The sequence below is a fragment of the Staurois parvus genome, unplaced genomic scaffold (genome assembly GCF_062004578.1).
Source record: "Staurois parvus isolate SC_StPar_1 unplaced genomic scaffold, SC_StPar_1.0 ptg000748l, whole genome shotgun sequence".
Classification (NCBI taxonomy): domain Eukaryota; kingdom Metazoa; phylum Chordata; class Amphibia; order Anura; family Ranidae; genus Staurois; species Staurois parvus.
In genome coordinates this window covers 3,521,877-3,546,997 of record NW_028318544.1, presented here as the reverse complement: position 1 = coordinate 3,546,997, position 25,121 = coordinate 3,521,877, and the positions used below count along the sequence as shown (strand labels likewise).

The 25,121-nt window shown below is 40.5% G+C and overlaps 1 protein-coding gene across 1 annotated transcript in view; it reads left to right on the top strand.

The window, feature by feature from the left end:
- The window catches only part of SLCO5A1 (solute carrier organic anion transporter family member 5A1), a 142,398-nt gene that overhangs the window by 101,220 nt on the left and 16,057 nt on the right, over window positions 1–25,121 (top strand). The window contains exons 6-8 of the mRNA XM_089654286.1: window positions 9,748–9,946; window positions 11,538–11,697; window positions 17,667–17,908. Coding sequence (XP_089510412.1) covers window positions 9,748–9,946; window positions 11,538–11,697; window positions 17,667–17,908 — 601 coding nt within the window. The remainder of the gene's footprint in view (window positions 1–9,747; window positions 9,947–11,537; window positions 11,698–17,666; window positions 17,909–25,121) is intronic.

The following is a 25,121-nucleotide window of genomic DNA, read 5'->3' as shown; positions in this document are numbered from 1 at the left end:
ATATTTAGTAGCAAGAAAATTTCAGAGATGGACTTATTGCACAGGTGGCAACCTATCACGGTACCACACTTGAATTCACTGAGCTCCTGAAAGCGACTCATTCTTTCACAAATGTTTGTAGAAGCAGTCTGCATGCTTTGGTGCTTGATTTTATACACCTGTGGCCATGGAGGTGATTGGAACACCTGAATCTAATGTTTTGGATGGTGTCCCAATACTTTTGGCAATATAGTGTATGTTAGCACTTTTGCAAAATGTACCCAGCTCATGTAAGTTAACCCCTCTGCACTTAGCACCCAATATAAAGTATATTTGTTAACCTTTCAGCTCATGTTTGTCTGCTTATGTCTTCCGTTTATGTGCATTAATCCCTCAGCTGCCAGTGCCCAGGGCATGTGCATTTAACCCTCAGTGTGGAGAGCTCGGCTCCCATGCTGTTACATTATAATTACACAGTTTTGTAAATGGGTGCCAGTTGAATTATAGGCACTCTTTTCAGCCCTTGTTGTATATCCATTTGTTTTTGACCATAATTTTAGTGATTTTGTTGCTAATTATGTAAAGAATAGAAACAACTATTTGTGAGTCAAAGATTAACTGTTCTGCTCACTGTCATACCCTCAACACCCTGCACAGAATGCCTGCTGTCATACCTGCCACAATTATCTCTTGCACATAATGCCCTGCCTTACCTCTGCACTCCTGTACTGTACATAATATCCATGGTCATATCTTCCATACCCAATTCCTGTACATTCTGCATACTGTCAGACTCTCTGCACTCTTCTCCTGCAAATAATTCTCACCATGATAACCTCTGCATTAGTGCTGCTGTTGTACACTGCACGCATACCTCCTGCATATATTGCCCCCTGCAATACCCTTCACACTGCTCTCCTGCACATAAAGGGGGACATTTACTAAAACTGGAGAGTGCAAAATCTGGTGCAGCTCTGCATAGAAACCAGTCAGCTTCCAGGTTTTATTGTCAAAGCTTAAATGAACAAAGTAAAGTTAGAGGCTGATTGGCTACCATGTACAGCTCCTCCAGATTCTGTGTGCATTCGTTTTAGTAAATCTCCCTTACTGTTTCCCTACGTACATTTATTGCTTATTACATATACAAGCTCTACTTTTTCCTTTGTATCATTACACAATAGGCTTTCTTTGCTTTGCCAACTCACAATGTAAGTTTATATCTGTGCATACACTAGTGGAATTTTGTTAGAAAATGTTAATTTTTTAGAACTTTCATTCAATTTACTAATCAGTATTGGGGTCAAATCTTCATTTGTTTTCGACTGCACTGATGACGAAAATCAAATGAGCATGATGAAAAATTGTTCTCAAAAGAATGGATTTTTAACAGTGAGGAAAGTCCATTCGTTCCAGTATGGGATGTTAAAAGCAAATTAAATTTTGAAGTAATTTCTAAAAACATTCATTAAGTCATCAAATGTACTGAGCAGAATTTTCATACAAGCGTTTGCACAAATGTTCAGAGCAACGATCATTCTGAAATTAACTAGTGTATGGACAGCTAAACACATGGCACTTTGTTTGAGCTTGTGAAGTTTAATTCCATTTTTGGAATTGCAATGCAGTCAAATATTTAATTGGAGGATTTTATCAACAGCAAGGATAGGGATCGAAATTCAGAAATGGGATTAAGTTAGAAACCTCTTTGCTCAGGTTGGATCAGTAACAATGTCTTTACTGTTGTCTAAACCAGGGGTGGACAAATCAATATGGAATTCAGGGGCCAGTCTGTCCAATCTAGGAGCCAACAGGACTTTTTAGGAGCCAGCTCTATTTACAACAACTAAAGAAATCTGAAAAGCTGGGTGCCAGCAATAATTTTTAAGGAGCGTTGGCTATCTGGGTCTTGAGATTTGTCTAGCCATGGTCTAAACTGTTCCAACACCTCGCAAATCTTTATCAAATGCCATTGTAAGTTCACAGGCACTTATGCATGTTCTGTGCTGTGCCAAATTTATCTATATTGTTTAAAGAAAAGTAGGTAGTACTAGTTAGGCTCTTCCCTTCTGGATTCTGCTTTAGAATCTCTTTTTTTCAACGAATGGGAAAATTAATGGCTTGAGCTTGACTACCATATTGACCTTCATGAAGAATGGTTGTGATCACAACTTCAACAGACAAGCAGTTGCCTTGAAAGTGATTGAAATTCATGGTGCTAAGAAAGAGATGTATGTACCTAACTTCTACTCTGAACCTTGTATTGTTGCATTTGTATACAAAATTCTAATAAAAATGATTGTGGTTGAAATTGACTGAAAATTGTCACGTGTAGGGCCAGGTGATGGAATGAAAATAATGCCCTCCTTAACTCAACTGTTGAGATATCTTATCTCAACATTTGTTAAGAGGAGTAATAGCATATTGAATTTTGGCTCATTGTAGTGGCTATTCCACATGTCTCTATATTTAATAAAAAAAAAATATGTAGAACAAGCTTGTAAAGATGTGAAAGTAACATAAAAATTACTTATAGGTGAATGCTGTTTTAATAACTCATGATACTTATTAACTGAAAATATATTTAACCTTTAATGATACAGTGATTATGACCATTATACTAATGACATCATACCATTAGTATCTAGTCACAGGACAACAGATAAATATATAACGTGTAACTATTTGATGTTTTTTCCCCCCGCATTACGGGAGATCATCATTTATGCTCAGTAATTAGTATCACCACTGCCATGTGTTAGGCAGAATATAGTGTGGGAATAATGTGAGAGGGTGTTGTCAGGTCACTGATCCCCTGAGTGAGCAAATTATCCTATAGTTGTATAGGCTCATCTGGTCCCTTCTATGTGACATGAAAAATGCCAGCACACACAGCTTTATTCTAAAGTGTAATCACAGCTAAATGTGGTTCAGTAAACTCACAAAGTGATGTGGCTTTTATGACTATTAAAAGTAGCATTGTATGATGAAATAATGTAAATACCAGAGTACTTTATAGAATAAGTAGATAAAGAGATACCACTTAAATGTTAATTTGCAAGAGATTGAAAAATTATGTTGAAAGGATAACAATACTTTTTATAACGTTAAGCCTAATGTCACCTCCTACACTCCCCATGTTTGGGATTTCCCCAACTGCATATCTCAGATAAGCAGGTGACCTAGACCACAAGCAGCATCCTATACAGAGAGAGAGACATAATCTTGGCCCTGTTAGTAAGATCTCATCTTTGGGCTCCAGTTCACAAAAAGAATATCAGAGAATTTGAGAGTGCAGAGAAGGGCAACCAAACTGATAAGAAGCATGGAGGAGCTCAGATATGAGGAAAAAATAGCTGAACTGAATTTATTTTCTCTTGAGAAGAGGAGATAAAGGGAGGATTTGATCTCCAGGTCTAAATACATAAGTGGTCCATATAGTGAACTTGGTGCAGAGGTACTCACGCTAAGGTCACTACAGAGGACAAGGAGACCTCTTCACGTCTGAAGGAAAAGAGATTTACCTCCACATAGAAAGAGGCTTCGGCACAGGAAGAGCTATGAAAATGTGGACTAGACTCCCTCAGAACTAGTTCTAGCCAGCTCAGTTGCATGTTTTAAAAAAGAGCTGGATGCAATCCTAAATGTGCGGAATATAACTGGATAACACCAGAGATTGTTGATCCAGGGAATATCCGATTTCCTTGGGGATTTGGGAAGTTTTTTTTCCCTGCTGGATCAAATAGGATCATGCTTTAAAGGGATTTTTTGCCTTCCTCCGGATCACCTATGGGTAGATTTTCTGTGTATTTATTTTTTTTTCTTTTGGTTTAACTGGATGGATTTGTGTCTTTTTTTTCACCCTGTCCTATACAGGACCAGGCAATGCTCCTGTCCTCCTCCAAGCTGCTTGACTCCACAGTACTGTACATGCCCTAATGTGGAAGTCTTCTTACAAGCTTGTTAAAATTTAAAGCAGAGTACTTGGTTTCGATAGTGCAAGGTTTCGGAACTAAACTAAGAAACTTCCTGTGAACAGGGTTTTTTATTAAATGCAAACTGACAGTTTAAGCTGTTTTTGGCAGCATTGCTACAGCTGGAGAGTCAGTAGGTGACAGGAAACCACCTAGTGCTAAGATACGTTCAGTATGGTTGATAATCTAAAAATTGCTCTTTAAAAATTAGACATTTAATGCCAAAATGCCAAAGTAAGTGTACAGACACTCATGGTATCTATTTATCTCCAGGGCTCTCACAATGTTATCAGCTGCATTTTCTGTGTTTCGCCAAATCCATGGACAACAATACAGTTCAAATAAAATGAGTTGTTCCATCTCCTCTCACTAGTATTTACTTATTGGAATCTCCTTGGAAATGCATGTAAATTTTTTGGAACTTGATTATTAAATGCAGAACAAGTTAGTTATCAATAGTAGCTTCAGGGAACAATTGTCTAATATTCAGACAGTTGGGAATAAAGGAAAAAGGGCGCTAACTAAATAGCATGATTCTTTACTGAACTTCATGGGAGATTGGGCTAAATTTTTTTTTCTTTTCACTGTATAATTCAGAAGTATACTGCTTTGAACAAAAATGGTCTGTCAAGAAATGTAAAATTGTACACACAACTAGCCACATTGGGGGAGATTTACTAAAACTGGAGCACTGAGAATCTGTTGCCGCAGTGCATGGTAGGCAATCAGCTTCTAACTTCAGCTTGTTCAATTAGGCACTGACAATAAAATCTGGAAGATGATTAGTTTCAATGCAGAATTGCACCAGATTTTGCATGCTCAGTTTTTACAAAATCACCCCCATTGAGTCATGTGTACAACAGTAGTAATAAATTGGTTGGTTTATTTCATCCTTTTCAATTGGAGGGATATTACATGAAAGTAGATAGCTGGGCCACTCAATGGGGCTGACTAATGAAAACTAAAACAAAGAAAACTGAAGCAAATGTGACAATATTGCCTACTGTAATCAGTTTGGTTTCATCTTTCAAATGTAATAATGAATTAGACAGAATGTCTATGGCAATTGTACTTTTGGAAGTCAAGACCACTTTATATCTAATTAGTTTCCACAGACCACACTTTCATGTTTCCTTTGTGCCTTTAAGCAGTGGTCTGCTATCTGTTGGTATATTCATTAATAAATCATTTCACGTGGTCCTGATCCCAGTTTTTAGCACTACTTCAGAAAAACACATGCTATTATTGTGAACCTGACCTATCACTATATGTTTAAAAAGATAACAACAGAGCTAAATGCGCACACATTTGTGTGCCTACAGATAGCTGTTAGTAATCAGTCCCTATGATAATTTTTTGATCCATATAGAGACCCTTGGTTCCTAGGCCCAGGCTTTACATTGGGTTTTAACTTTTGCCTAGGCCAAGATTTTTATTATGCAAAATTTATATTGCACCAACAATTTGTGCAGCGCATTACAATATAAGGTACAGTTACAATACAGTTCAATACAGAAAGATTAGGAGGGCCCTGCTCCTGGCGTTTACCATCTGATCTTAGATTAACCCACACCGTATTCTGGTGCTAAGCGCAACCCTCTGCCATTCAATTGTTCAGTGCTAGAATCTCAGTGGACAGTAGAGGCTCTTGCTTTTAAAAATTCAACAATATGGGCAAAGTTTAGACAGGGATGGGTCTTGATCTTGTCTAGACTAAAGAACCAGGAGGGCTTCAGAGAAGAGATCCAAATTGTTAGCTCTGCTTCAAAAACATACAGACTATTATAGTGAACCTTACCTATCTTAACATATTTAAAAGAGAACAGAGCTGAAATGCTCACACATTTTGGTGCCTCCAAATAGCTATGTCAGTTTTTAGTTCCTATGATAGTTTGATCCTTGTGGAGACCCTTGGGTCCTAGGCCCAGACTTTACATGCTGCCTTGATTTCTGCCTAGAGCAAGATTAACTCTCACTGTCTTTTGGTACTAGAACCAACCCTCTGTCATTCAATGCTAGAATCTCAGTGGACTGTAGAGGCTGTTGCTTTTAAAAATTGTATGATATGTGCAAGGTTTAGAAAAGGTTGGGTCTTAATGATGACTTTGGTTGAAGTGCAACCTGGCCCAAGGATCCGAGAGGGCTCCAAAGAACAAAGAAATCATTATGAAGACTTAGGTTGTGAATGCACTTCAGATCTGTTGCTACCTTAGAAATGTTTTAGGCCAGGTCAAGGTGACTGTAAGGAGGAAAGGTGTGTGTGTTGGAGATAGCAGGGTGGTGAGGGTGAAAAAAATTAAAAAATAAAACCGTTTTAAACATCATGTCTAGGTCCTAGGTCATTTGACCCTAAGTGAACCTGTTATAACATTTAGGTTCAATGTAATGCCCACTCATATACTTTTCCTTGCTGCCTAGATGCACTGTTTAGGTGCTGGGAGCAGAACAAGCAGCCCTGTTTAAGCTATATGTTGCAACACTGGGAACTCTTCCTTGTGACCGCATTTGCTTGGTGAATGGCTCAGTGCTGTCACATGCAGTGGGTGACATGCTTCTTCATACCCCAGCAGCGAAGAGATGGCAGATAGGTATAGTCTTCTGGGTAGGGGGAACCTGTTGCTTTGCCCTGCATGTTTTGTTACATGGCCTTCAGTAGTTCTGCATTCCCTCTGCTGCCTTAAGATACAAGATGTCAATCCAATACCACTCTAGACCGAGTATTTTTCTGAAGCAGACCTACCCTTCAAGTCCAGGTTTACTTTAAGGGATTACAATGATTGGAGATTGTTAGACAAATCAGATGTAAGTGCACATATCATGACCAGAGATCATCTACTTAAATACATTAAACATTAGTATTTCACAGCACACAAGTAGAAGGGGAAAAGTGCAGACAAATGAATAAGCATGCTGGCTAGTGTTCCCTTTTCCGTGGATCGTATTGTAAGAATAGATACATTGTTCCTTACTTGTCAATGACTTATGGTAAATCAATGCTTTTTTTTTATTATTTTATGCTGTGGTTTCTGTGCCAGGGAAGTCTGTAAGCTCCTTAATGTGGTGCTTTAAAATACTAATGCATGCTGAAAGCTTTTAGTGGATTTCATATTAAAGCTATAAATAACAGGAGACTTTTCTTGGAGGTGGATATTGAATTGCAGAATGGTGCACAGAAGAAGCTATAGGTAAAGCAGTTTGTATGTGTTATTTTTGGCAAATGGTGATTTCATGTAATTAAATTAACAGAGCTGGCCTTGGCCTGGATTTCGTCATTAGAGGAGACAGATTTGTCCTTGAAAATAACTCTGTACAATGGAAGTGTATTACCGTGGCATAATGTAGGGGGTGTTCTGTATATAAAGCAAGCATGGCTCCAGGTTCCATAATAATATAACTTCCAACCGATATTTCAGCCGAACGACAGTGAGGTCATTCTGAACTCAGTTTTGCAAGAAACTTTCTTTCAGATTGGACAATGTTAAGGATATATACATATGACACTCACCTGCAGTGCTTTGATTGCCATATTTATCCCCCTGCTTTGTTATCCCCCTGAATATGCCAGTCTGCAGATTTCAAGTGTTACGGCTCGTTCACACTGTACAGTATGGGCAGAACAACAGATTGAAAAAAATATACAGATTTCACTTACAGAGACAAGCGCTTACATCAGTTCTCATGCGTGTTTCAGTGAGTTTTATGCAAGTTGCATATTCCAGCGCAAATTCACATCTCTGCACCATGGTGTGAACGAGGCCTTAAAGTACAGAATAGGTCATGTGATCTTTTATCTGTTGTCACCCGGGCCACAGTCAATATATCCATTTCAGTTTTAAATGAGTGTAGAATGCATTCCAAAAGCAGCTAAATTAAAACTACACTGCTGATGAAAATCATACAACTCGTAATGAACAATCCATAGGAAGACAGAGAACACCCTTGGATTCAAAATAGAAATTATTGATCTCCATGTATTAAGTTACCCCTCTTCCATAGCTGCCAGGACTAATGAAATTATATCATGCAGTGACACCGTTGTCCTTCCTTCCTTGTTAACTTTTCTTTCTTTCTTTCTCCCTCCTATAACATCAGTTAAAATGTGTAGAACACATTCGATTTTTCTTTACATTAATTCTCAGCCCCTTTCCTTTCAAACTCCAAAGTTGAAAACATCTTGTTTAAATAGGATTAATGCTTCTTAAGCAGTAAATTTATTTCACTAAATAGCACAATTAAATAAGAAATATATCTGGACATTATAGTAAAGTAAATTTAAGAAATTCAAAATATTTGATGTGCCTGGATCGGTGCTTGGGTACTGAAATCAATAAGTCTGTTGATCTAAAGTGATTCAGGCTCGAAAAAACTGAACTCTGTGGGCTTGCTAATCATAGTGAATGACAGTGAACTGATGATGTCCTATAACAATGGTGACCAGTGGTGTATTGCGGTTTTGTGCTGCCCCCCCTTCCCTATCTAAATTTGTCCTAGCCCTTCCCATTTAGGATCAACCCCTTCAGGACAGGAGGGGTTGCAGCATGACGTGGGGGCAGCTTGATAGGATAGGGAAGCATGAGAGGGGGGACCATAGCACAGGTGGGGGGAAGTGGAAGAGGAGGGGGGCAGCATAACCGAGGGGGGGCAGTGGGAAAGGAGGGGGCAGTGTGATGGGGTGGGGCAGCTGAGTCTGTGTCCCACCTCCACCAGGATCTCCAATGGCAGTTGCAACAAAGAGTGGGAGGGGCTTCTCCACCCTGATTTCCTGCTCCACAGGCCCTCCACTGGCACATTTTGGCTTCCCTACCCCGCACAGCCTGATGCACACTAACAGGGGGCCCCAGCTCTCGAACCACAAACTGGGGATCCGCCCACTACTCCGCACTCCTCTGCAGCTGGTCCCCTGGCACCTACTTGTATGTCGGCTCGGCTGTTTCCCCCCCCCCCCCCAAGGCAATTCTTCTACTTACATCCTCGATGTTCCTTCTGCAAACCCACTTTATTTGCTTCAAAGCAGATACACCTCTGATGGTGACACCAACTACAGCCCCAGGCATTACCAAGGGATCACCACATTTAATATTCACTATATGTAATGCTACAGAAGACTGTCTGTCAAATACTACAGAAGAAGGTCAGACACTGTGGAAATGCAACAGATTTGGTCAGAGAATGGAGACATGTTGCAGAACATACAGAGACTGGGGGCATGTTATAAAAGATTGTGAGAAAACACTGAAATTAAAGTCCCTTTTCAAATCAATGCAAACCACAGCTACTGATTGCTAGGGTCCAAAGGCTGCACAGCAAGTACCAAATGCCCCAGATTTTGGACACCAGAGCTTTATAATGTGTAATAACACATTACAGTTCACCTTTCTTCAATCTGTGATACACAATTATATGAGGATTGCTGAGTATTTGGTACAGGTTTCTCCTGTTTGCATGTAGCTCTTTTTCGTCATTGCACACCACTGCAATGGTTTGGTGTGAACAAGGCACGTAGACACCTGCAGCATTTGCTGTGTCCTTGCGTTGAGCCTGCTTTGATCTATGAAGCCCATTGCTCTTGGTGTGAACGAACTCTACAGGTAACCTGTCTTTCTGGGGCCCACGTGTGATGGCTTCACACAGCAGTTGTGTCAGATGACCCCACAGTCGGTTACTGAGTGTCTTCACTTTACAAATCACTGCATTTAGGATAGTGGACTGTTGTTCAACAAGTATGCAGTTTTTATTTTCTCTGAGCAGATACAAAAGAAAATCCAGTGCTGATATGATTTATTTTTATGAATTTCAGGCCTGATCATTGTGCCCAGTGCTGGTGTTGGGATTGTGTTAGGTGGTTACATCATCAAGAAACTTAAACTGAGCGCAAGAGAATCTGCAAAGTTGGCAATGATTTGTAGCGGTGTGTCCCTGCTCTGTTTCTCTACCCTGTTCATTGTGGGATGTGAGAGCATCAATCTTGGCGGCATTAATATACCTTATACTACTGGGTAGGTATACACTCTTGACTATGTTTGTTTCCAATAACAATTTTGGTTATACACTGGCCTTGCTATGAGCTTTCTGTACAGATCTGAATTTCAGATGTCCTTCATGGACACTTTTTTTTTTCTTTTAGGGTCCATGCACACAGGCAGGGACGGACTGACCATTTGGAAACTCAGGCACTGCCCGAGGGCCCGGGGTCAGTAGGGGGCCCCATGAGATGCCCCTGGTACCTTTTTCATAGGCTTAGTTGAGTTTGGGCAAGGACACAGGGGCCCCATGATCCCCTATTGCCCGGGGGCCCCATGAGTTGTCAGTCCGCCCCTGCACACAGGGCTTAAAAAATCTAACCGTACCCCTTCACAACGTCAGTATCCTTTTCTGCTCCATAAATTCTTCAAAACTTTGCTTTACTTTGAAAGGAACCTGGGATGTTTGTTACAGATCAGGTATTCACAAAGTAGAGAACCAAGAATACGTATTACATCCCCAGAAAATGCGTCTTCAGAAACAGGTCAGCAGTGGCAGCTAATATAATTCTATCTTGATAGATTACCTTTAAGTTAGTCATCTGAAATTAAGAATACACAGGCATGGTGGGAGCTTGTTTAGGTTAATATATGCAAAATCAAAAACAACTACAAGATCAACATTTAAAGTGATTGTAAAGGCATCATAGAATGCATGAAGGTAAAAAACCTTCTATGTGCAGCAACCCATCCTAATACTTACCTGAGCCCCATCGCAATCCAGCAATGTGCATGAGAGCCTTGGCTCTCCTCATCAGCTGAGACAGCAGTGTCAATCACAGCCAGTAAGCCAATGAGGTGAGAGACGGGGCAGGGCTGAGCAATGGTTCTGTGTATAAGTGGACACACAGAGCAGTGGCTCGGGAGCGAGCCTGCTTGGGTGCCCCATAGCAAGCTGCTTGCTCTGGGGGCACTAGGCAGGTGGGACGGTCTAGGAGTGCCGACAGGGGACCCGAGAAGAGGAGGATTGGGGCTGCTCTGTGCAAAACCACTGCACAGAGCGGGCAAGTATGACATATTTGCTATTTAAAAAAAATCTTTTAATATCACTTTAAGAAAAGCCCCTTACAGGATATCAATACCTTTATAACAGATTATCCTAACTGCTTGCCCTTTTATGCCATGTATAGTTGCCACTAGAGATCTCAGATTAGTAGGTAAACTTGTCAAAAGGTTGAAGCCCCTGCTAGGTTGGATGGCTCTGCTGTCTTCTCCACCAAGCACGTACCTGTCTTTTCCACATCAATCGTAATAGAGAAGTCATCTTGTTTATCTGCGCTCTTGTGCTAGGTCAGTAATGAAATGAGATCAGAATGACAGCCAGGCAGCAAGCATTATCAGAAGAAGTCATCAGTTTCAATTTCCATATATGTCAGTTGTCCTGTAATACAACTGTGCTTACTATTTCCAATACATGTCATTGCAATTTATATATTTAATCAACCTGCAATAGGAAATAGAAGAAGATTTTTAAGTTAATTTTGAAGTCTTGGCATACGAAATAATTTTGTCTACATGGTAGTACACATTTTGTAGTAAGTGTAAAATGTTCTTCTTTCCTTCTCAGCCCCACATTAACGATGGCACACAGGAATCTAACAGGTGGCTGTAATGTTAACTGTGGTTGTAAAATACATGAATACGAGCCAGTGTGTGGATCGGATGGAATTACATACTTCAATCCTTGTCTTGCTGGATGCAGCAATGTGGGAAATCAAAGCATTGCAGTAAGTACAAAATGTGAACTACTCGCCTGCTGACTCCGCTGCTTGGAAGTCAAGAAAGATCATTATATTTATGAGATTAAGACAGTAGAGCGTATTTAAAAAGCAATGAGCGTATTATTTACTGCATGTTCAGAGCACTTTCACTGCATATTCACTGATAATAATTTATCATATTATAAAGCAGATCTACCTGCACATGCTCTTGATTTGACAACCACCACTGCTTATTCACTTAACATTTACTAAAGAATCATTAACCATATTCATAAAACACATCTGCCTGCACATGCACTGGATTTAGCAACATTCACTATACATTTACCAGAGAATCATTTGCCATATCCAGTGGGGCCTCTGTTGTTAGGCTTTGGGCTTGTGCCAATGGCATCAGCTTGACATCAGTTTAACCACTTGCCTACCCGGCACTTTTACCCCCTTCCTACATAGACCAATTTTCAGCTTTCAGTGCTGTCACACTTTGAATAACGATTACGTGGTCATGCAACATTGTACCCAAACAAAATTTTTATCCCTTTTTTTAGACAGATAGTGCTTTCTTTTGGTGGTGTTTAATCACCACTGGGGTTTTTATTTTTTGCTAAACAAACTAAAAGACTGAACATTTTGTAAATTAGTAATTTTTCTCCTTCACTGATGTGTGCTAATGAGGCTGCAGTGATGGGCACTGATAGGCTACACTGATGGGCACTAATAGGCGACACTGATGGGGAGGCACTGGTAGGTGGCACTGATGGGCATTGACAGGCATCACTGGTGGGCACTGACAGGCATTACTGATGGGCACTGAAAGGCAACACTCCTATATGGCACTGATAGGTGGCACTGATGGGCACTGTTAGGCAGCACTGACTGGCACTGTTAGGCAGCACTGATTGGAATTGTTAGGCAGCACTGATTGGAACTATTAGGCTGCACTGACATGCACTGATAGGCAGCACTGACGGGCACTGATAAGCGGCACTAACTGGCACTGATAGGCGGAATTGATAGGCTTCACTGACTGGCACTGATAGGCGGCACTGAAAAGCAGCTCTGATGGGCACTGATATGTGGCATTGATGCACACTGGTAGGCACTGATATGTGGCATTGATGTGCACTGATGGGAACTGGTATGTGGCATTGATGGGCACTGACAGGTGGCACTGATGATGGGCACTAACAGTGCCCTGATGATCAGTGTAGATGTCCCTTCTGAGGAATGATGCTTACTGGCTCTCCTCTCCTCACCCACTGTTAGCGTGAGGAGAGGACTGCCAATAACAGTATTTCCTTGTTTACATGCAATCAGTTGTGATTGGACACAGCTGATCTCATGATAGAGCCTGCGTCATCGGCTCAGTTATCTGCGCAGTTAGAGTGGGAGGACGTCATATGACATTCTCCCAGAATGAGAGAGTCACCGCCTGCCCATCATTTCCTTATTTGGTGGGTGGGAGGCAGTTAAGAAGCTTATGAGATTATTCAAAAATCAATGATGTGTACTTTACCTGCTGCTGAGCTCCATCTAACCTGCTACAATCAGGTCTTGCGTTTCCATAGACTTGTAGGAATGCAAAACCTGTCTGTTGCAAACAAAAGCCCATTAGCACATGACCTAACACACATTTGCCTTCACTGAATTAGGCACAATTCCCAGACCTTCACCGATGCCTGCTCTTCAATAGAAAAATGGTTCTTACTGTTCTATTCAGCCTATTCTTAATTTTTAGATTGTGCATAGACTTGCATGAGAATGAAAACCTGTCTGACACGAATAAAAGCCCATTGACACATACTGTAAAACACATCTTCCTGCGCTGATTTAGGCAAAAGTATTGGAGCTTCACCAATGCCTGCTCTTCAATGGAAAAATGGTTCTTACTGTTCTATTCACGCTATTCAAAAGCTGCAGAATGTGAGAATGAGACAAAGCTTGTGTTCACAGTGAAAGATGAGTGTTGGCGTTTGGTTTTACCTGTGCTGTGTAGAGTTACCTTCTTCAGAAAACTAACATGAGCGCTGGATCTACTATATCTTGCTGTATCATAACTGGATTACAGTGCTTGATAAGAAATAATACATTCTGGGTTGCTGTCATGCTGAATAAGAAAAAAAAAATTTGAGGAACTCCTTTTTACACCAAGAAAAGTTTAGAGGTAGATGTGGGAGTGCCATCTGTTTTCTGTTGAAGAATCTTGAGCTCCTCGTCCAGCAAGATATAGCCCAAAGATAAACACAGCATCAGGGGTCGTAAAAAAGGTGTATCCTGTTTTACATAGAGGTTTTCTTTTTTAATGTATTTATTAGCCCCAGTTCACACCGGTGCGACTTGCTTTGACATCTGTGCATGAAGTTGCACAGATGTCAGGCAAGCCACAATGTGTAATTGCACCGAGTCCATGGCTTTGAAATGTTGCTACTTCTTGAAGTAGCATGATTTCAGTGTCTCATTTGGTGTGAACCGGGGCTTAAGGACACAGGATATGTCCATAGCAGACATATCTAGGTCATTAGTATAACAATTGTTATAATGATGTCCATTGCCATATTACATATCAAAGGATAAAATCTAGACAAATGTGTATATATATATATATATATATATATATCTATCTATCTATCTATCTATATATATATATATATATATATATATATATATATATATATAGTGCTGTGTAAAATGATGGCTCTATATAAGTACCTGTAATAAATAAATAATAAATATATGAATGTCAGATTCATGACCTACAGTGGATAAGTGTACACATGACCTGTACAGTCCCTGATTTGGGAATTTATAATCATTATAACATAGAGGGAAAGAAAGAGGGTCACATGGAAGTTTTAGTCTTCAGTTACTGAGCTTGATTAAAGACTAAGTTCACCTTTAACCCCTTAATGACTGAGGGTAAAACAAATGTTAAAGCCTGAAAACTATTTTGCAACTTTGACATGTATTAGTAAAACTGTACATATCATCACAACTACTTTGTGTATCCAGGTGGATTATACCTTGTTTTTTTTCAGGTTAAATTGGACTTTCATTTGGTGGTAAATGGTAACAGATATCGCCTGCTTTTTTAATTATTTTTATTATTAATGAAAAACTGGCCAAAAATAATAAAACAAATATATATTTTTTTAAATTTAGCTGGATATTTCTTGTTACTACCATAACCTACCACCAGAGAACAACCCAAAATAAATTCTCCTGCTCCTGGCGATCACAGCAATACAACATATGTGTATGCTAGTTTTTTATACCCATAGTACATCCCAGAAATAATAGTGCACATTTTTCTTTTTTGATCCTACCTAAAACACACTGAAACTGACATTAACTCACACTGATACTAATTTAAAAAATGTGCCCAAAATATACTGATACTGAAATTGACCTTTGACCCTTATCTTCACCCTAACACTAACCCTGGCACTGACCTAGATCAATCCTTGATCTATCTATGCATATTGTGCAGAGCACTCGCAGCACTAAGACAGGTATGAGTATATGTGGCCCCTCCGATAAAGGTCCACTTCTGTGAGGTCTTATATGTGTATAATGCCAGTGGTAAGGTGTTAAGGAAAAAATAGTTTAAAAAAATAACAAATACACAGATTACTGCAGAGAAAAAGGATGACAGCACTGACTCATCATGCTGCAGTAGAACAAAAAAACAAGAAAGAACCACGGAAACTAGTTCTTCTCCTATAGTCCATAACGTAGAGGAGCCTGGTTCTTCATACCAAAGAGCTAAGAATAATATGACTGATAATAGTCAGTACAGGCAAAATTTACATGATTCCAAGTAAAAAATATAGTGCAACACAGTACCAACATCCCTAAATATATTATTGCAAAAAACTAAAAAACTTGTTTTTCAGGTTCCCCCTAAGTGCATGCAAAGATAAAAGAATGTACTAATTCATTAAATTCTATTACATACAAAACAGCAATACAAAATAATCCCATAAAAGTCATGAAGGAAATAAAGGCCTATTACATCCAATACAAAGCCATTTTGTTTAGGTATATGTTTCTCTGTCTAGAAAACACTTCTCGGTTGTAGCCTTGAAATCCAGAAGGTTTACAGTGTAGAAATATCTTATATCTCCTTGACATGTTCTGCAGGATGACCTGCTTGATGAGGAAGGGATGTCAGCTATGATGATACACTTGCAATACCTTCCCAAGAGAGGAATATATAACGGTAGGAAAGACCAAGATTCCTTCCCCACTGTGGTGGCTGAGCTGGGAATTGGAGGTGACTGAATGAAATTGGTACAGGCTGGATTTATCTTATGAGTACACTGATATTGCTGTAAACCTAGATAATGTTGGGTTAATTCTCTATGACTTAGAGTAGACAGAGGCAACATCATTTTTTTATCAAGTTGTTATTGGTGAAGTTCTGCTTAACTAACATTTTCAGAAGGTCAGCAGTGGCAGCCCCTGCATTTCTGTCATGACCGATTCACTTAGAAAAGATTGCAGATTTACTATTAACTATAATGTTCATCAACAGATTCCGAGTCCAACATACAGTACCTTTTACTGTTTATTATGACCATGTTCACAAAATGACTGCCTCCTGAGACTGGGAGATGTGAGGACCCTGTAATAACTAAAGGCATTTTGAAAGGCAGCCAGGCCTAAAAGCTGTTCAGAGAAGCTATCACTTTCTGTATGGGATGATTTCACTATGCAGGATGTAAGTCCATGGCATGTTGGCATTCCAGTGATTCAAACCGAGCCAAGGCAACCTGAGAAGCCTGCACCACGCTAGGTTATTGTGACACAGTGTCTGTCTGGACAGCCGTGAGAACTTTTCTGGTTCTACCTACCTTTTCCTCCTCGCTGTGATCTTGATTACAAGAGTGTACGTTCTGTCATCATATCAGCTGTGTTTTTACAGAATAGTGTTCTCATTGCAGGCTTTGACTTGACGTGCCCTGGTAGCTCAGATCCTGTTTCCAATTAGTTACTGGCATTTATTTATATAGAAGGATCAGTGTAACTGATTGAAACAAGAGAGGTATATTCTCTCACCAACTTGTCTAACCTTAGACATACTGACTACCAGCTGGACACCGTATTCCTATTAGGAATGTGCTGAAGCATTTCTTGCCCTGTTTAAGGAAATCGATTTAATATTAGTCATGAGTTAAAGGGCACCTGCCAGCTTGTAACAGATATGTCAGGAGAGAAGGACAAGAAATAGAATATACTTTACTACTTATGATAGCTTTAATGTATTTTGGAAGTGCGGTGTATAAGAATCATTAACCCAGGATATGAAATATATATATATATATATATATGGAGTTCATACCTGCCACCAAGGCAGTGGCTGCTTTATATTAAGAGTGAGATCCTGTTGGTGTTGGTCCCTGGAGGCTAGGCCAGGTAGAGTGAGGGCGTGCTCCCTGGCCACCACTCCATGCAAGGTTTCCCTGTCTTGGAAGGAATGGCAGTGTTTAAAAAAAGTTCCTGATGAGTATGTTTGAGACTGTGAGGGTAGGGCTGGCCAGCTGGCTAAAGCCCTGGTTTTGATCTGCTGTTGCATATAGTCCTGTGTGGAAAAAGATGTTCTGTTCTGCTTGCTAAATAAAAGTGAGAAGAAAACCCTAAAACATACACTGCTGAGTGAAAGGTAATGCAAAACAAAGGCAAATGAGTCTCCACTGACCCATCCACATGCATGTGAAAATTTCTACTTGAACTACTAAGTTAACTAAGTAACCTGTTCTACAGCCTAACCTAACAGTATGTTACAGTGAGACAGGTGTCAGACAGCCCTTACTTATCCATGATTACATAATGAAATAAGTACAGTGCCTACTTTCCTGCCCTCATCCTTTATACTTTTTCCTTACAGTGTCTGCTGCAAAAAAATGAACAATAACCTGTGGCTACATCGTTACCACAATATAAAATATAACCCTTCCTTCTTGTATCTGTTGCAGGTAAGAAATTATACTGAATGTGCCTGTGTTCAAAGTCGGCAAGTCATCACTCCACCAACAGTGGGTCAACGCAGCCAACTCCGAGTGGTCATCGTCAAGACCTATCTGCATGAAAATGGTTATGCCGTGTCGGGGAAATGCGATCGAACCTGCAATACCCTCATTCCATTTCTGATATTTCTCTTTATCGTAACTCTCATCACAGCATGTGCACAACCCTCAGCCATCATTGTGACTCTCAGGTGAGAAGCAGGAGTTCACAAATACCAGAAATACATACATACACAACAGCAGGATCATATTCAGGAGCTTTGCGCATGGGCATGTCTCTAGATCAGGGGTCTCCAAACTTTCTAAACAAAGGGCCAGTTTACTGTCCTTCAGGCTTTAGGGGGGCCAAACTGTGGCTGGTGGGAGTAGAAAATGCCCTGCCTAAAATGGGAGTAAGCAATACCCCATCATCAGTTTTATTGGGAGGAATAGTGCCCCATTGTTGGCATCAGTGGCAGGAATAGTGCCCCATTGTTGGTGTCAATGGAAGGAGTGGTGCAACATCATTGGAGCCAGTGGGGGGAATAGTGCCCTGAGGACCAGATGAAGGCAAGCAAAGAGCTGCATCCGGCCCCCGGGCCACAGTTTGGATACCACTACTCTAGATGATGGGGCCTTAAAGTAAAAATTACTCCAACTTCAACCAATCACCTACCCAGCATTCCTATGTAAGAACCAATGACTATTAATCCAGTAATTATTTTCTGTTCCATTATTTTTTAATATTGTTATCCAAAGTCATTAAAGTAAAGTACATTCCTTTCAAATAAAATGCAAAGGTTCATTCAGTGTTGTAAGATGGAAGGTTTTAAACATACAAATAAAACATGTATCTAAGTGCTCCTTTAGACTGGCAGTTACAGGAGCATTAAAAATGTGTGGTTGAGCAACATATTAAGCGCCCCTCAACCACCCCCTTCTAAGCGGAAAAAGCAGCGGACGGGAGGTGTTGACATGCCGCAGCTGCTTTCCATTGTGCCTGTTGTAAAAATGATTGCTCCAATCAAATTCAGCAGGCATTAGTGCCAATGAATGCAACCTATTCAAGTGAATGGGGAAGCACCACAAATGCCCCACAACTGTGTGCAATGCATGTGGTGTGCGGCGCATTGGCATGGAAATTATGGGGTTTCACCTGGTGAACTAAGCAGAACAACAGAACGAAACCAACATTAAGTTGGGTTGTATTTGTTGTTCCTTTTTTGAAGTAGAATAGTCATTATGAGGTGAGGAAGATAGGGGTAAGTAAAGAATGTGAGTGTGGAAAAAGGGGGAACCAGGTGGAGAGAGGAGGAAAGGAAATAGGAGATAGAAGAGGAGAAATCGAAGAAAAGATAAAAAAAAAAAAAAAAAGGGGGGGGGGGGTCTCTCATGCCACAGAAAAGTAATTATACTCAGAACCTTTTCATATAAGTGCCTAAAGTCCCAAAAGCTATAGCTATATAGATGAATAATCAAGTAACGGACAGCGCAGCATTGGTACTAAGCTCCGAGTGCTGCTGAACCCTATAGCAGTTCTGTAGGCACTGTGGCTAAAGTTATACCTTTGATTGTACACCATATGTGACCTACAAACTGCAATGGGAAAATATTACAGGAGTTACTGATATGCTAAAATGATTGTATCACACAAGGTTTTCACAGATTGTCTCCCCTACTACTTCTATACAAGTGACATTTCTGTAAAGAATATATTTATATTTTTTACATAGTGACGTTATACTGGCTTTTAATGCTAATAATTTCACATCTTCCTTCTCTTCTGTGACTCTGTTTGAAGTAAGTGGTACTAATAGGATAATTAAACAGATAACATGTTACAAGTGAAAGATAAATACAAATGATTAGCAAAAAATATGGAGCAGTATGGTACTTTAGGTGAGGATATGTATCATATTGTCAGGAACCATAAACCAGGCGGAGACAGAAAGTGCAGTTAAAATCACACATTTAATGAAACGGCAAATATAATATAGATCAGGAATGTCATCAAAACAGAAGCCAGGGTTTGGATGCCCGTGTGGGTAATCAGATGAACCAGGGTCAGGAAACCACAAATCAGCTTAGTCAGCAGGAGCCCAGCTCTGACACAGCTTACGGTTTAAATAGGTAATGGGTAGAAACAGATAATGAAATGAGTTACGGATGTTTATAGCCACCTTTCCCAACCTTTTTACCTCAGAGGAACCTTTGAAATCTTTTTTAGGTATCAGGGAACATCTGCTAAGATTAATTCATGAGGGGTCAGTGGGATTTATATCCCTTAGATTGGTGGACAGTGGGAGAAATGCCCCCTTACAATGGTGGTCAGTGGACAGAATGCCCAGCTTACAGTGATGGTCAATGGGAAGAATTTCCCTCCTTACAAAATGTGACCCTTAAAGACTGCTAAAAAGATCATTGGTGTCATGCTGGTAGCTTTGTCAAGTGAAATTGGACATACTAAACATTGAACTGTGCAGGTACCATCAGAGACGAGGTCAATCAGCCACAGCTCAAGGAACCCCCAGCAACCTCTGGAGGAACCCCTAGGGTTTCATGGATCCCTGGTTCACAAAGGCTGGTTTACAGTGGCAGGATAAGCCTCCTCAGAGAGTGGAGAAGGAAGCAATACTAGGTCAGTTTAGGCTACGTTCATACTATAGAATGTTGGGAACGTGTGCACAATTACAGACATTCCTGACATGCGGGAGAAACGCGCTACTCTTTAGCAGATGTGCAGATATGCCATTAATTTTTAATGGCACCTCCATGCATCAGCAACCGCAGTGTGATTTTGGAAACTCTAAAGCACTTGGTGCTGCAACACCATGTGACTCAGCACTGTGCGATTTTAAAAAAAAAGGGTCAGAGACTTCTTTCCCCATGTTTCTGTGTGTAGGGCAGCCCATTGGAATGAATGGGCTGCCGTAAACACAGAACGCAACTGCACAGGTTTAAACCAGAGCTTTGCTGCAGAGGTGAGATTAAAGGCCTATTAAGACTTATCCAGTATGTTGTGATGTGCTAACACTCATGTGTTCATATATATTGCGTTAGGTAGACTGCAGTGTACAAAAAAATGGACGTCTCTTTCTTTTTCTGCAGTGCTCCATACACCCTATGTGCTTTGTTGTGCATTGCGGTGTGTAAGCTAATACTGTACAGCATGTTGCAGTGCCCTTCACGGTGAAAGACATAGTATATAGAGCCCTGCATTGATGTACATTGCAGTGACACCACACATTTTAACCCATGTTTCATACTAAATGTGCGTGTAATGTAAAATTGTACTCCATTTTAAATATTTATATGTTAAACGTCTGCCTTAGAGTACTTTGAATATCTACTCATGTGTACAAAAAAAATCTAAAACAGCATTTTTGCTTACAGATGATTGGCTGTTTCAATTTTCACCTAAGATTCATGCATTTTTAATTTTTTTTTGATTGGAAAATCTGTGAATAGTGGATGAAAGTTGTGTAAATCCTGGATGAAAACAGTTGTAAATAAACCTCTTTTAATTGAGTACTATTTATTCACATGCAACTGGACTGAATCAGCAAGCGCTGATCTGTGTATTATGACGAGGGGAGTCCCTGCTGTCAGAATAGTGTCTTGGAAGGAGAGATACCTGCATCAACATCGCTTGTGTGGATGTGGGGATGTCAGTTTTTTTTTTTATTTTACCTTTAACCACTTGCCAACCACGCTATAGCCGAATGATGGCTACAATGCGGTTGTCCAGTCCTGGGAGGGCGTCATGTATTTATAGGGCCCCCGGGGGTGTGCACAAGCAATCTCCATGATCGCTGTGTCCTACGGACACAGCTGATCATGTGATGTGGTAAAAGGCCAATCACAGCGGCCTTTTACCACGTGATCAGCTGTGTCCAATGACACAGCAGATCACCGGTAAATTCCATTGCCGGTTATCAGCTGCACTTTCCCACTGCTGTCACAGTGTGAGTAAAGTAGTGCCGATAACCGGCAATTGTCAGAGGATGGAACGGCACCGATCATCAGGGCACTGATGATCAATGCCCAGCAGTGCCACCCACCAGTGCCATCCACCTGTGCCACCCACAAGTGCCCAGAAGTGCCACCCACCTGTGCCCATCTGTGCCCTGCAGTGCAACCCACCTGTGCCCATCAGTGCCTAGTAGTGCCACCCACCTCTATCCAGCAGTGCCACCCATCAGTGCTGCCCAGCAGTGCTGCCAGTCAGTGCCCAGCAGTGGCGCCAGTCAGTGCCATCAGTCAATGCCACCCAGCAGTGCTGCCCATTAGTGCTGCCTATCAGTGCCCATTATTGTTGCATATCAGTGCCAGCTCATCAGTGCCACCTATCAGTGCCCATCAGTGCTGCCTATCCGTGCCACCTCATCAGTGCTGCCTATCCGTGCCCATCAGTGCTGCCTATCAGTGCAGTCTCATCAACGCACAACAGTTAAGAAGAAAAATTACCTGTTTGCAAAATTTTATAATAGAAACAAAGAAAACATTTTTTTTCAAATTTTTGGATCTTTTTTTGTTTATACCACCAACAGAAAGCTCTATTTGTGTGAAAAAAAATGATAAAAAATGTAATATGGGTGCAGTGTTGCATGACCGTGCAATTATCATTCAAAGAGCGACAGCGCTGAAAGATGAACATTAGCCTGGGCAGGAAGGGGGTAAAAGTGCCCGGTAGGCAAGTGGCTAACCTGTTGGCGGAACAAAAAAAGTGTGTGTGTACTCGCTTAAGTGTTTACTTTTCCATTCTAAAAACACTGTTTGTACTGATCTTATCCATACAAATGACTCTGGAATTGTAACTCAAACAGTGTTTAGTGTTTTTGTGCTTCCTTTCTCTTAGGAACGCAGTTGGCTATTAGGCAGACAGTTTGTGAATTTTCCCTATAGAGATCTCCTGCAATATGACATTTGGAAGTGTAGATCAGAGGTGCACAGGGAAGCTTGCTTTCAGCCACACATGATACAAGTTCTATAGCCTGTGAACATATTCTTCTACCATTCTGCCTCATTTGTTTTGTCACCAGTGTCCTGGAATGAACTTTGCTAAATATCACAGGCTTTTAGTATGTGCAGCTTCAGCCCGAGGCCCATTTTTTTACAGAGCTGTTCACTTTAAAGAGCAACTAAATGTGCATTACGGGATTTATATATAGCAGAGCCTAAAAACATGGTCAGATAAATGGAGATCGTTGTTAAGGGGAATGTAAAATGGTTTGTATATATTTGCTTTCTATCGCCATTATTTTCAGAATATATACAATTTTCAAAAATATATATTTTTGAAAATTGATCAATCCTGATGTACTGACAGCCTATCTCAAATAGCCCTTAAAATACCAGGACAGTACAAATACCCCCTAAATGACCCTTTTGGGAAAGTGGACAGTCTGAGGTACTTAGTCAGATGCATGGCAAGCTTTTTAAAGTTGTAATTGTTTTGTGAAATGTTTTTGGAAAATGAAGAAATGAAATAATATTTTTTACATATTGTCACCAGTGCAGTACAGCGTCATCATATGACTGGTGTGGCAGTGAACTGGGATACTGACTGGTAACAGTATGTAAAAAAAAATGTAATCTTTTTTTATCCAATTAAAAAAAAAGTTATTTTTTTTAACATTGTTTGATTTTGTTTTTTTTTAAACTATTTTCTCTTACCTACTGTCATCAGAGTAGTTAAATGTCACCATAGTAACACTGTACTACTCTGGGGGGGGGAGGGGGGTGATCAGGGATTTTTTTTTTAAAAGGTGAACTTATCCTTTAACTCCCACCACACATTGGTGGTCAATGTCAGCTCACTCAGTGTTTATTTACCGCACGCTCCCACACAGCTCTCTCTCTGATGATCTTGGGCTGGGACTATACTTCTGTCAGGTGGAGATCACACCACCTGACAGTACTGGCTTAGTTTCAGTGAGGATGTGGGAATGTAGAGGGCATCTTACCAAATGTGTCCTGATACTGCTCTCCTTCATTATAATTCTGGGTGCAGGAATGCAGAGAACAAGCGCAAAGCATTTTGCTACAACACATGGTGGGCCATGTGACGGACGCAGCGTCAGAACTCTAGCCCTTCTCACCAACTCGTGACCGAAGGACTAGCCAATCTACAATCGCGCTGTCACGTGCGTAACAATACCACGCTCAGCTGCACCCTGCACAAAGATTTTCCAGCTAATGGACCACAATCTATGTCCTGCAGCCTGAGAACGATTGTTACTGGGTCAGGTTAATTACGCAATTAACCCTTCACACTGCCACCACCACCTTTTTGTACAGAGTAGGAGGAAACTCGGCAATCTTAGCAGTAACACTATGATGTTTGAATAAGCGTCTGTATACACACTGTCACCGCAGGCAGATGTATGCAGAAGTTTAAAACACACAATAGCGTTCTTCAGAGACAAGGGATTCTTAGTTTGCATTAAAGAGCTTTAGAAACAGTTCAACACTTTTCAGAAAATAGGATTTATTATTAAAAAGGGTCAAAATGGTGAAATAAAAATATTTACAGAAAAAGATATAGCCAATATATATATATATATATATATATATATAAAAATACAGAGAGCAATACCACAACAAAGAGATAACAGAAAGAAGTTTAGAAAGGTAGAATACTTGCCATTAGCCTTGGTTTAAGCAGATCAAGGTCCTGAACAGAAGGGTCCCGTTCTCCCAAGTTGGTTCCTGATGTTAAAAAGGGAGAATTTTTCAACTCTTCTCCAAGCCTGACAACCTCTTTTCTAGGAACTCAGCAGGGTGTCTCCTTAAAGCAGAGAACCAATGGCCTCATTTGGGGAGGGGTGTTTAGGCGGGGAACTCAGGCTATGACCAAATCCCTCCCAAGTTATACCATGGTCAATAACCTTCCCTAGGTACATTTAGCAGCCTAGCCACTAGTAGATTAATATGCAGAATGATATCCTGAACGTCCAGACATCAAATATGCCACATCTTACTATTTCAGCTAGAACTATATGGCTTTCTACTCTCCTGTAGACTTTAACTAGGGGTGTAAGGTATCAGGTGAATTGTATTAAAGTGACCTCTCAGAATATATGCTTTGTTTCATTGTAAGTATTTCCTATCTTAAGATATGAAATTGTATGGAAAAGTGGTTTTAAATGGGATGTATGTTTTACTGCTATCTTGGAATGTCTTTCATGTCCAGTGAAGGACTGGTTTATAGCTTTACGATCATCTCAAAGCAAGAGTCTCACAGACATACTGGGCCCAGGCTAATTGGGGTTTATAACCATGAAGCTATCAAGCTGTGCTTGATGCCTTGTGAACTCAGCATACACACACACCACATTCCTGAGGGAGGGGGATTGGAGGGAGAGAGAATGATACAAGATGGAGGATCTTTAGCAAGATGGATGAACGCGTCCATCTCTGTAC